Source organism: Macrobrachium rosenbergii, chromosome 42 (genome assembly GCF_040412425.1).
Source record: "Macrobrachium rosenbergii isolate ZJJX-2024 chromosome 42, ASM4041242v1, whole genome shotgun sequence".
Classification (NCBI taxonomy): domain Eukaryota; kingdom Metazoa; phylum Arthropoda; class Malacostraca; order Decapoda; family Palaemonidae; genus Macrobrachium; species Macrobrachium rosenbergii.
This window is the reverse complement of record NC_089782.1, coordinates 34,403,856-34,417,503: the sequence shown is the minus strand read 5'-3', so window position 1 is coordinate 34,417,503 and position 13,648 is coordinate 34,403,856. Positions and strand designations below refer to the sequence as shown.

The window sequence follows — 13,648 nt, the reverse complement described above, 5'->3', positions numbered from 1 at the left end:
CGGACAGGCGAGTAAACCTGATGAGTGTATGGCGGTTTCATCCGGTGTACTGCAACAGGTCTCAGTTTAGGACAATCCTTTGATGTGGAAGGTTAAAATTATTTAGGTTAACCTTTTGTAATTTTGTTTTATTTTACAGTTGAGATCTTTTAATTTTCATTAGTGCTTTTTCAGACGGACACTATAGTTGAATGTTGAAATATGTCCTAAGGAATTAATGAAGTTCTTGGTGAATTTATTGAAATATATAAAAGTGAACCATGCTTGTGGAAAATAAAAAGTTCTGACTATCATGATAGAGACAAAAAAGATGCTGCATACAGGAAATTAGTGATGAAATTAAAGGAAATAGATCCTGATGCTAATGTTAATGTTGTTAAAAAGAAAATTAACAATTTGAGGTCCAATGTTAGAAAGGAGAAGAAGAAAATTGACTCCTCAATGAAATCTGGCGCCTCAACAGATAATGTGTACAAACCTTCCCTTTGGTACTTCAATCTTTTTGATTTCATAAACGACCAAGATAATGCTAGATCAACGGTCTCAAATTTCTCTCCGGAAGATGACAATGATGAGGTAAGAAAAAGAGAACTATTCTTTTGACAATATTTATTCAAATATTTAGTTTAGAATGCTTTTCCCATTTATAACTGCAACACATCAGCACTGTTTGTTCCTTAATATGTGATTATTTTGCCATGCCACTTTCCCTTCGTCCATGAAGTAATCCATAAAATGTTCTCTCACTTCTTTGGCATTTTTACAAGTCCTTCCTGGATTAAAGGATTGCAGAGGTTCATATTAGAATCTGCACTATCGCAGCCGCTAGACAAAAAGATTTCCATCTTCAGAATTTTCTCGATACAAACAACTTGCTGGGGCATATAGTGTAGGCTGTTTATCCATCAAAAAATTATGAAGAGCACAAGCTGCCATCACAACCTTTTCAATATTGTGTGGTTCTAGATTTATTGGTGTATGAAAAATGCGAAATCTAGATGAAAGAATACCAAAGACGTTTTCAACTATATGCCTGAAGATGGGATAAACGATAGTTGAACACCTCTCTTTTGCAGAATCAAGATTTGCCTGTCTAAATGGCTTCAAAATTTCAGTTGTCAGCGGGAACGCGTCGTCAGCAACAAAAACATAGGGGACATTTTTGAACTTTTCACTGACGTCATCATCCTGGGAATGTGTAACTTTTTCTCCACTAACTTTTCATAAAAACGAGTATTTTGGAGTAGATCTGCTGATACCGCCGTCGGATACACAGCCGTTAGTTCCGAAATCCACTAGGAGAAATCTGTAGTTTGCATCCACAATTGCAAGGAGAACCATACTATGTCTACCTTTGTAGTTGAAAAAATAAGAGCCAGAATTTTAGGGGAATTATGTCAATATGTTTGCCATCCATGGCGCCTATGCAGTGTGTGAATTGCCATCGAGTCTCAAAATCCTTTGATATTTCCTTCCAATCATCTTGAGAGCTGGGAAACTGAAAAAACAAATGCATTATATAATGTACAGTCACTTTACACTAACAAATATAATTGTAAATAATTTTTAACATGAATAGTCTATTAAATAATGAGTAATATATTTTTTTGTTTGTTTGTTTCAGGTCAACTTTGATGCCTCATGTCCTGAGGAAAACTATTTGACACCAAATGTCTCAGAAGAAGAGGAGCGGGAACAGAATCAACGTACACCGTTTGACTCAAATTTCACGACCTGGGCCCAGTAAGAAGAAGAAATCCAATGATGATATGTCAGCTGAAATATTGTCCACTGTTCGTGATCATTTCAAACAACCCAAACCACAACTTGACTGTTGGAAGAGCTCTTGGGAAGAACAGTAACTATGAAAATGAGGGGATTAAAGACAAACGCCTGCACATCATGTTCGAAAAAAAATTAATGACTTACTATTTGAAGCAGAAATGTTGCTCTGAACAACCAAGTTCTCATCAAGTCCACAACATTATACACCAGTTCCTACTCCAAGTCAACAACATTATACAGCAGTAACCACACCAAGTCCACAACATTATTCATCGGTTCCTACACCAAGTCCACAACATTATACACAGTTCCAACACCAAGTCCACAACATTATGCACCAGTTCCTACACCAAGTCCACAACATTATGCACCAGTTCCTACACGAAGTCCACAACATTATACACCAGTTCCTACACCAAGTCCACAACATTATGCACCAGTTCCTACACGAAGTCCACAACATTATACACCAGTTCCTACTCCAAGTCAACAACATTATACAGCAGTAACCACACCAAGTCCACAACATTATTCAGCGGTTCCTACACCAAGTCCACAACATTATACACCAGTTCCAACACCAAGTCCACAACATTATTCCAGTTCCTACACCAAGTCCACAACATTATGCACCAGTTCCTACATGAAGTCCACAACATTATACACCAGTTCCTACACCAAGTCCACAACATTATACACCAGTTTCCACACCAAGTCCACAAGAAGAACAAAACACCACTTCTCATAACAATACAGAATCGGCTGCAACGTTTATTTCAAGTTTCACCTCAGGATTTGAATGAGTGTATATGGAAATAAGAAACATGTTTTAGGGATATTAAAATTTGTCTTTATATTTTTTCCTTCTCAATTATTTCTTGATATGTGTCTTTCTTTTGAAGCAGAAACTATGATAATGGAATGTTTAGGTACATTCAAATTGGAAGTTATATTTTTCCTTATTTTTATTTCTTGAAAGGTGTTTTAATTTTGAATGAGCAAGTATGATAATAAATACTAAGAAAGTATATTTAAAGATGATTTTGATTTCTTCCTTCTTTAATATTTAATTGCAAGGTTTATTGCTTTTTGAAACATTCTATTCTTCAGTTTAAAAATATGATGAAAAAAAAACAAGACAAACCTTAATGTATTTATGATAAAAAAAAAAAAAAGACAAACCTTAATGTATTTCTGCAGAACTTTATACAAAGCCTCACATGTTTCAGGAATAATTCGTCCAAGAGCTTGTGGTGAAATCCTAGTTGAATATTTGAGACTCATACGATTGTCCAGTTGCTAAGTATCTCAAAGTTGCTGTCAGCCTTTCGTGTGGGGATATAGCTAATCTCATTTGCGTATCTTTCTTCTTAATCAAGGGGATATAAGTAACAGCAACTCGTTGTACACTGATTCATTCATTCGCAGATAATTGCTAAAATCAGATGGTTCATCTCTCAATTCGTTAAGAAGATTGATATGAGTAAATTTATTACTTCTTTCCATCCATTTTTACACCATTGTTTTCGTTTTTTCGTCTCTGCTTATTATTCACATAAGCTAGCGCTAATAAGGCAAGCAAGTGCAACAATTCGTCTTCTCGAAAATCCATGTTGAACTGACAGACTTGACAGGTATGCCTGAAGAGTGTGTGTGCTCCTCGGTATCAGGTATACCTGTCCGGCGTGACTATTCAGGCGTACCTGTCAGGTGTACCGGATAGTGTATGGCCGGCATAAGGAAGTATTCAACAAATTTCAAGTTCAAGAATTGCTCAGTGACTTCTGTAGAGCCCTATTAGCCTCAGAGCAAATGATTTTCGAACTTTCTAGCTCTAGGTGGATGTCTCTTATTCTTCCGTTAAGGGGACGTCAACTCAAACTACAGAATTCCATGCACTTCCACTAACTTCTGCATCTCACACTTGACCGCTTGGAGGTGCTCGACTCTCTCCTCCCAATAAGGGGATTTTCAAAGGTATCATGGGTTCTATCCTTAACCAAGTGGAAAACAACCATGGCCTTATGTCAGAAGCAGTGGTTTGTGTATTGCTCAGGGTGCCGATCTAGAGGAATTTCCAGCACATGGAACCTTGTAGACATCAAAGTTTCTCTGCTTTCTCAGATATTGTAAGACTTTTTCGCGGTCTACTTTCAAGGTTATCGTTCCATACTTTCCTTGGTATTGCATCATGTGCTATTAGATCTAGCTGATGATCAGCACCTTAAGGTGTTGAGATCAGTTGAGATTGAAGCCCCTTCAGCTCTCTCGGGAATTTAGATGCAGGTCTAAATTTTATCTGCGGATTCTTTTGAGCCTCAGGAAGGAGTTCCATTGAATTATTTAATATGAAACCTTTTATGTAGCACTATCGGCAGTTAAAGAGTGTAAATTTATTGCAAGCACTCTCCGAAAGTCTGTTGTAAAGGGAATGCTGTTTTATCTTTTTGCCTTAAAGATGAGAATGATGTTAAGGCTAAGTTTTCAGAGAACTTTAAGAATTCCAATTTAACCTCTCTGGTGGGGAAGAAGGGGAAACACTTACCTGTCCTGTTGAGGCAGTTAAAACTTACTTAAATAGGTTAAGCCTGGAAGAGGCAGTTATCCTTTTGTTATGTGATTTCAGAAACCTTGAACATCTTTGTCAAAGGTTAAGCCTGGAGGAGGCACAGTTAACCTTTTGTTTTGTGATTTTAGAAAACTAGCTATCTTTGTCAATGACTAAGCCTGGAAGAGGCAAAGTTAAAGTTTTGTTTTGTGGTTTTAGAAACCCAGAACGTCGTTGTCAAAGAACACGAGGTTCTCTGTGCTGTATTTGGTTAGGCTAGTGCATGAGAACTGGTTCCATACTTTTTATCTTCATTGAAGGTAAACATTCATAATATGAGAACTGTTGCAACTTCATTTAGTTTTATGACAACTTATCATAAAACTAAATGAAGTTGCAATGCAATAGAAGTACAATTTGGTTTTGTCCACTTACTACTTTAAGTATGCAGAATTGTGTTTGAAAACAGTAAAGCCCTCAGTCTGCTACTAGTAGCGGGTAGTCTTTTCCTGAACCAAAGAAGGAACAATGCTTTAGGTTCTTTATTTTAAAACCTGGGTTTTAATATTTTGGGGAACATGAAGGTACATATGTGTATAGGAGCGTACCTTTATATCATAAAGGTATTTATTTTTAGTGACTCGTTTTATAGGGCTTTTGGACCAGGCATAGGGGTCCCCCCTACCCCGCTGCTGTTTCATTCTTGCTGAATTGAAGTGGTTTTCTTCGCAAGGCTGCTCTTTGCTGTACAGGTATGAAAACCTTGCTCCCTGAATAGAATCCAACTTCTCGGGTACTAAAACCAACAAAGGATTCCAGATCAGGTAAGAGTGTTTTGGGTTTCATGCATGAAACCTTTAGCTCAACTGGCTGAGTGGATTTTGTCTAGCTGCACTACCCACCATCCTCTAAGCGCTCAATGTGGGAATCAGCTAACTTTAACAGTAGGTAAGATTCATCCCAAATAATATAAATTTTCATAATAGAATTTATTCTTTGGATACTTACCTACTGTTAAAGTAGACCCAACCCAGCCTCCCCACAACTTAGTGGGCTGTCAAGGAGAACTCTGACAAGAGCTCAAACATTCAGAACACACCTGGTGGAGAACAAGTGTACTAGACAGCCATCTGGGCAGCCATTCAATCTTTTGTTTGAATGCTGACTCGCCTGTCGGTGCTGTGATATGGTAGGTAAGTATCCAAATAAATCTTATTACCAAAATTTATATTTTGATACGTAAGTGGTAATACTGTGCCAAAAATATATGATTTGATGATGTTTATTGCATGTTAATACTCATAAATTTATATATATGTATATTTCTGAGTCCAGTCCCGTGTCAGCCGGTGAAATTCCATTACAGCACGAATTTCTAGGTATAACAATGCTAGATATACCAGAGAAAAAGAGCTTTCAGGAAAGCTGGGGTTACTACCCCCAGTCGACCGTCTTTTAGAAGACGTCGGTATAATGAAGGGTGAGTGAAATACCACTACCACGGAAATATACTCGAAAGATCTCTCCTTATCAAAACCCCCGTAAAAGAGCGGTGAGCCGTTACAGCTCCCACACTCAACACCCGCCAGGACGGCGACACCAGCGCCACCTACTTCATTCCATTTTCTAGCACGTGATTTATGGGTATAGTGAACGAGCTTTCACATGACTGTTAAAAAAAAAAAAACTACTGTACATGATCATGGTTCACGAGTAGAGTATACTGGAAATAGTAAGGGAAGGGATTAACATTTTCCTTTCCTCCATGGCTACTCTATTGATTGGGATAGGCAAAATCAACTTAATAACTGACACAACTTTACTCCATTTAAAATTCACTGTACAGGCAGTCCTCGGTTATCAGCAGGGTTCCGTTCCTGACACCGTGACGATAACCGAAAATTGCCGATAACCGAAAATCGGCGATAATAGCTCCAATCCTCGGTTATTGGTGCTGGTATCTGGTTATCGGCGCTGATAACCCAGGACCAGCGCTGCCGATAACTGGAGGTCGGTGTAAAAAATCTGGTTATCGTCGTCGCTAGACAAGCGCCGTAAATCTGGATTGCCGATAACCGGGGACTGCCTGTATTTTGTTAATTCACAAAAAAGTATCTCAGAACTATCATTTATTTAGCAACTAATGGCAGCGAGGCTGTCGATAGCACTCGACTGTTTTTTGGCGACCTACACTTGATAATGCAACTTACAATGATTTTGACAATGTAAACATTAAGTTTTGTATTTATAACTGTGGAAACCAATTGTTCTATTTGCTTGGCATTGCTTAGGCCTACTAAACGCAACACATTTCATGATAAGCAACTCAACACAACCAAAACAAATGGTTAATGAGAGTTTGATTAAAAATGTTATTCAATAATGTTAAGTCGAGATTGTTCGAGGAGTGAAAATAACATTATATTGATATACAGCACATAAGTTTTAGCTTGAGCCTGACTTGTCTACGGCAATCTGCCGATATGAGAATGAATCTCTGTAACTAGGCTACGTATATTTTTCTGATTTTATGATAACTTTTGTCTATTTAATATTGTTAACTATAACTTATACACTTGAGTCATGGAGCATATACAGTAATTGTGATTACTGTTTAGCAAAAGTTAACCTTCCTCTGGGGTCAGGATAGGCCATAAAAACTTGACCTTCGGCTTCTTAAACGCATTGTAAATTTCCGAGACTTGTTTTAGGGAAAAATAGCATCTTTGATCCTGCAAATTATGGTAAATATTTTTTGATTAAAATTTGACATTAGGCCTATGTGTGTTTTGATATATTTTATAAGTATTGATTTACAACCTTCTTGCTTTGTTACATTAGTGTTTAACTTGTATCTTGTGTTATATGTTGAGTATAAAATAATACTTTGTCCCCTGTATCTTGTGTTAAGCCGGAAAATCGTCGAAAATCGTCAAAAATATGCTGAGTGTAAAATAAGTTTACATAAAAAAACAAATTTGATTATATATCCGCGGATCCAGTGGGAAATAAGCATATTATATGGTCATTATAAGCCGGAACCGCTCATAAACCGGGGACTGCCTGTATATTTGCACAAACATATTATATGGTCATTATCCTTGCGTATTTGGACCTTTTAACAGCAATAAAGCCTCTCAAGTCTTTGTCATTACGTCTAGTCTAACTTGTTTATAACATGGTCAATCTATTATCAAACAATCAGATAATTTGAGATGATTAAACAAAACCTTTTGGTTTGTGGTGACAATAATGAATGCTAATGTATATTTATTAAAACTACAAATTCAAATTTACATTAAAAAATATTCTTGTATATTTTGAAAAGTTTCTTCTTAAAGTAAATAATTACACTAGACTTTGAGTAGTACAAATAGGGCATTCCATTTTAATATTTCTGCCCTATTTATTTTTGTATGAAGTTTTTTTCTTATTTTTTTGGTATTTCTATCATATTACCAGGGCATAAAAAATTAAATTTTATTTTTTAATTAAAAATCTATTATTTTTATTTTTTCCTTAACACATATAATAAAGCCTAAAACATTCATCAATTTGGAATCAGTTTACCTGATTTCAAACATAATAAAGGGATTTCTTATTTGGTCAGGACATTAGCGTTACCACAATTGCAAGTTTGGTACATTTTTACTCTAAACCAATATTTTTTATTTCTTGAGACGGAAATATGATTGTCTTTTGTTTTCTTGTGTTTCCACATTTTTTCTCCTTGTACAGGCTATCTTTTTCCTTTATCCTGCAACCTTCTGCCAGAGCTTAAAGACTTTTTTTTTCCTCTTTGTACATCCTGATCTAACTCCTTCCCAGATATCACACCATATATTACTTCTGTTGTGCCAAAGTCGTGTTTAAGGCTACAGAAAAGAATGAAATATGAAAAGGAGAAAATTTTACCAAAAAGAGATATTTAAATCAGAGTTCCTTTATTGTTTGATGAATTTACATGATTTAAAAATTAACAGCTTGTGTATGGCTCAATATTTTTTTCTCTCGATACAAATGGGCTGCTGATGCGGCCGTCATCCAAGGCAATACGTACACCCTCTTCGTTGCACAAAATACCAGTACTGTACCTAGACGTGGAGAAGGAAACTGTTAACTATGAAAAGAGATTTATTTAGCACAGTAAGTCTGCACATTTGCCCCAAAAAATCCCTTAGAAAAATACCCCCATGACAGGTACCCTAGACTAGGGCACTGTATAGATTTGATTACCTTTAACACCATGAATAGAGTGTGACATATTGGTAATAGCTGTTGTTTGTTTAAGGCAGACATGATTATCACATGAGTTGGCCTTTTGGTTTGTGGTTAGGCCATTACGAAGAAGTTCACCACGAGATTAAGTTGCAGACTCTCCTGAATTGAAAAACAGTCTCTCCTGATGTGGGAGGCTCTATGGTCTTAAGAAATTACTTCTGCTGTATAGAGGATTGTTGAAGGAATTTCTGTGAAAGCTTGGCTGGATATAATGGTGACCAGAGCAACTTACTGAAAATCATTACACCCAGCTGGAAAAGCTTATGTCAAACAAGCAAGTTACAGTATAGGCATTTCAAATCACTGATCCTCCTTCAGTCAATGATTTACTGATCCAGTTTGTAAATCATTGCAATGTTTGTGTTATCCTTTGATTAAATATAAGGGAAAATAAGCATTTCTAACCAGCTAGTTAAGAAAGACAAGTAAAATAACACTAAAAGTGTTGGACACAAGAAAAAATTTTAAATGTGTAATGTTATACAGTATATATCTGTGTATATCTGCTGCTTTTTGTATGTTTTCTTTAGGCCCTCAGGAACTGGGGAAAAAAAAATGCAGTGTGTGTTGCGGGAAGCAGTGATATGTAGTGCACTACATTCAGAAATAGATTTTTGTTATCCTGTTATACCTTATGGTCTTGAATTTGTGCTGAAGTAAATTTCCATTGTGTGTGGTTTTTTAATTTTTGTTATGTAATTTGCATTCTTGAACTGTTTTATTGTGTTATATTGCCCCATTATGCGCTGTGCTGGATGTTCAGATATGCCCTTTCATTCTAGATATCGCTGATCCTAAAACTGTATTTCAGAATGGTCTTGATGGTGAGTCATCGGTTAGCAAACATGACTCAGGAGGTAGAGAAGATAAGAACACTAAGTTACCAGAACAAAAAGTTTCAATGGATTCTGCCTCAGGTATGTTGATAACGATTGTTTCCATTTTGACACTTGTGGAGCCTGCGCCAAGTAGCCGCAGAGAAAGCCAATGATTTTACTAAACATTGGCAACAATTGGTGCCGTGTATCTTGAATTATTTCCGTTATCTTTAAGATTATAATTTTTTATTTCAAATGTACTATTAGATCCAATCTCTGTGTTTGAAATTGTATATTGATAATTTTACAGATTAAACCAAACTTATTACAGTACTAGTATTATCTACCGATTTGATAAATTAAATAAGTTGCAAGGTATTCAGTGATATTAGGAACCTTAACCTGTATGGCTTTGATGTACTTAGTCTGTTGTTTGGCAGATCATCTGAATAACTTTTGTAGAATGTAGGTATATTTATATATATTGTATGTATGGTACTATGGTTAACCCTTTCGCTTACCTATGACGTATATGAACGTCATCCAAATTAAGTCCTCTGCTTACTGATGACGTATCCAAACATCAAAAAAAAAAAATTTCCTCATAGAATATGTAATCGGCTGCAAAATGTCGGAGATATGCATCTCTGAACAAATTAAGGTATAAACATTTTTATGCTAACCACTCGAGTCACTGCCACTGCCCACACGTAATTGTCGTAAGTGAAAGGGATAACATAATTTATAATTTTATCTGTTTAGTCTTGGAATGGGTCTGAATGTAGAGCCAGATTTTTAGCATGATTGTAAGCCTATTATCTTGCAAAATATTAAGATTACTAGTAACAACACTATTATGATTGTCATAGTAGTATACTGTAGTATGTTTATCATTAAATTCATAGTGTTCATTGTAATTCTCGGTTCTTGAATCCTTTGCCAGCTTAGAAAGTTGGTAATTATAAACTATAGTGCCATGTGTCAATATTATAGAATACTGTAGAATTGTACTATTGACAAGGAACTTAAAAATTAAATCTAAATCACTCAATAAGAAATTAATGGGATGTTCAAGAAACATGGATTGATTCGCACAGGCTCAATAGCAAGATAAGACACAGGTTTTCTAAATTGCTAATGTTTTGAGTGTGTGTTAGAGAGAGAGAGAGAGAGACCAGAATATTTTACGGCTGGGAATTTTTTGAGATTCTAAGGTTTATGTACTTAACTTCTTCATCTAGGTCTAGGTGGTAAGGAATCTGAAATGGAGCCCGGAGGGCTTCCTGACCATGGCAGTACAAGAGGACAGTCTTCAGCTGAAAATGGTGAAAAGCAACTTAGTGGTGACGAGACTCGGCTAAAACGGCCTCGGCGTTCCCTTCGTTGTGCCAAGATAAAACGTGAAACACCTGGAGATATCTATGGCCTAAAAAGTGAAAGAGACCCTTGCCCTATTTGTCTACGTCAGATGAAGGGACGAGTTGGAACACTCGAGAGTTGTGCTCATGCATTTTGTCTTCCATGTATTATGAAATGGTCAAAGGTAATGTATTGTCAAGTTTTGAAGTCTACCTATGCGGAGTGAGAAGGATACATTAAATTACTTCAGTCAAGGTTCCTAAGTTTGTTTGTTTGCAGGACCATTTAAAAAGTGAGAGATTTTTGCATGGCTAGATTTTAGTAAAAGTTTAACTACAGTATTACTTTTTGGATGGACAGATTTTGACAACAGTTTAACTATTACTTTTTGACTGGTTAGATTTTGTAACAATTTAACTATTTCGTTTTGACTGGCTAAAATTTGATGAGTTAGCTATTACTTTTTGACAGGCTAGATTTTGGTAATGATTTTTGTAATAATTTAATTACAGTATTACTTTTTGAATGGGTAGATTTTGGTAAAACTTATCTATTACTGTTTGACATGTTAAATTTTGGTAACAATTTCACTATTACTTTTTGACTGGCTAGGATTTGGTAAGAATTTAACTATAACTTTTTGACTGGCTAGATTTTGTTAACAATTTAACCATTATTTTTGACTGGTTAGAATTTGGTAACAGTTTAACTATTTCATTTTGACTGGCTAGATTTTGATGATTTAACTATTACTTTTTGACTGGCTAGATTTTGGTAATGCTTTTTAACTGGCTAGACTTTGGTGATGATTTAACTGTTACATTTTGACTGGTTAGAATTTGGTAACAATTTAACTACAGTATTACTTTTCGACTTGGTAGACTATGTTAACAATTTAACTATTACTTTTTGACTGGCTAATTGGTAGATTATGGTAACAATTTAACTACAGCATTACTTTTTGACTGGCTAGATTTTGTTAACAGTTTAACTATTACTTTTGACTGGCTAGATTTTGGTGACAATTTACCTGTTACTTTTTGACTGGCTACATTTTAGTGACAATTTTACTATTGCTTTTTGACTGGCTAGATTTTGTTAATTTAACTATTACTTTTTGACTGGCTAGACTTTGTTAACAATTTAGCTATTTTTTTTGACAGGCTAGATTTTTGTTACAATTTAACTATTACTTTTTGGCTGGCTAGATTTTGTTAATTTAACTATTATTTTTTGACTGGCCAGGTTTTGTTAACAATTTAACTATTACTTTATTTACTTGCTAGAATTTGGTAACAATTTAACTATTATATACTTTTTGATTGGCTAGATTTTGGTGACAATTTAACTGTTACTTTTTGACTGGGTAGATTTTGGTAAGAATTGAACTATTACTTTTTGACTTGCTAGAATTTGGTAACAATTTAACTATTACTTTTTGACTGGCAAGCAACTAGTGATTAGTTATCAGAAGAGATAAAATACAACTTCTGGGAAGAAGGGATTTTTTGGTGTGTAGATTGCTTTACCTTTGTAGAAATTTGCACTTTTCTTGTTCTCTGTAGTTGAATGTGTGTATATTTTCACTCAGCCTTTGTTTTAGGAGCAAATTTTTCAGAAAGTATTGTCACTATAAATTCATGACATTGGAAACTGAGGTACAGTTGTTAGATCAAGTCGGTAGGTATTCTCACTTCATTGTACATTTCCAGGCTAACAGCTCGTGTCCAAAAGACCGCAATCAGTATTCAGAGATACTTGCTCACCATCACTTCGGGGATCCAGTGTACAGAAGGATTCCTGTTGAAAAAAATATACCAGGAGATCACCCAGAATCAGATTCCTCCTTTGAATCGGAATTTTCATTTCCTCCGTACTATTCGTCAGATGAAGATTTTGACGAAAGTGATGATGATGACGATGATGACTTTTTTGTCGAACCTGAGTGGACACACTGTGAGGTAAGGGTTTGTTGATGTGTAGGTGGATATGGTTAAATTTTTTATGGTGCTACTCTTCCTTCAAAGTAGAGGACAACTTTTTTCTCCACTTCATTGAATCTGTATTTATTTGGCTCAAAGGAGCTGTACTGTTATTGAATGTGATCCAGAGCTTCAAGTTTCTACATAGAATGTTTAGGAAGCCAGGAAAAGTTGACACCATGAAGAGCTGAGACACAGATTGATTTTGTGGTGAAAATGACATATGACATCAAAGAAAAGAATTTCTACTGTACTGTTCACCAGTTGAGGCTTGTTAACACAACATACACTTCTCTGAGCTAAGTTGATAATGATTGAAAAAGTAGGATAATGTAAGAGACAATGAGAATAAAACCTTGGAAAGAAAAAATCATGTAAAATAGGAATACAGCATAAAAGAAGTACTTGCACATATTGTAGAGTATCAGAAAGTGGAAAGTGGGAAATTCTGAAAAAGAGGAATGTAAAGTACATCATAAGAAGTGGGACCTGGAGAAAAAATTTATTTCTGGCGATAGAAATTCATTTCTCGCTATAATGTGGTTCGGATTCCGCAATAAGCTGTAGGTCCTGTTGCTAGGTAACCAACTGGTCCTTAGCCACGTAAAATAAATCTGATAGGAGAGCTGTTAATCAGCTCAGTGGTCTGGTTAAACTAAGGTATACTTAACTTTTTTTTTGGAGAAAGAATGTGGAGAAACATGGTGGTTGAATCAGCATGTACAGAGCTGAACATAAGTGGTTCCTCTTTGGACAGGTAGGGAAGAGAATGGAGACGTACGTTGGAAATTTTGGGAGGGGTACAAATAGGAGTGGCTTGGAAAAATTTTAGGATCTTGGAATATAACATGTGACAGAGGACTAATACAATTAGT

General features: G+C 35.7%; 2 protein-coding genes across 2 annotated transcripts in view; both read left to right on the top strand.

Moving 5' to 3' along the window:
• LOC136828226 (PHD and RING finger domain-containing protein 1-like) overlaps positions 1–13,648 on the top strand; it is a 31,189-nt gene that overhangs the window by 13,594 nt on the left and 3,947 nt on the right. The window contains exons 2-4 of the mRNA XM_067086069.1: positions 9,426–9,531; positions 10,674–10,975; positions 12,504–12,752. Coding sequence (XP_066942170.1) covers positions 9,426–9,531; positions 10,674–10,975; positions 12,504–12,752 — 657 coding nt within the window. The remainder of the gene's footprint in view (positions 1–9,425; positions 9,532–10,673; positions 10,976–12,503; positions 12,753–13,648) is intronic.
• Positions 177–2,821, top strand: LOC136828228 (uncharacterized). Its single transcript, XM_067086070.1, has 2 exons — positions 177–576; positions 1,625–2,821. Exons 1-2 carry the CDS (start codon positions 334–336, stop codon positions 1,745–1,747), a joined length of 366 nt encoding a protein of 121 aa, XP_066942171.1. The 5' UTR covers positions 177–333; the 3' UTR covers positions 1,748–2,821.

What these genes read in the sequence shown, in the direction of transcription:
- LOC136828228 (XM_067086070.1), top strand. Translation starts at nt 334, where the DNA reads ATGAAATTAAAGGAAATAGATCCTGATGCTAATGTTAATGTTGTTAAA. An exon ending in CGGAAGATGACAATGATGAG is followed by an intron (nt 577 to 1,624) that starts GTAAGAAAAAGA and finishes TGTTTGTTTCAG; the next exon opens with GTCAACTTTGATGCCTCATG.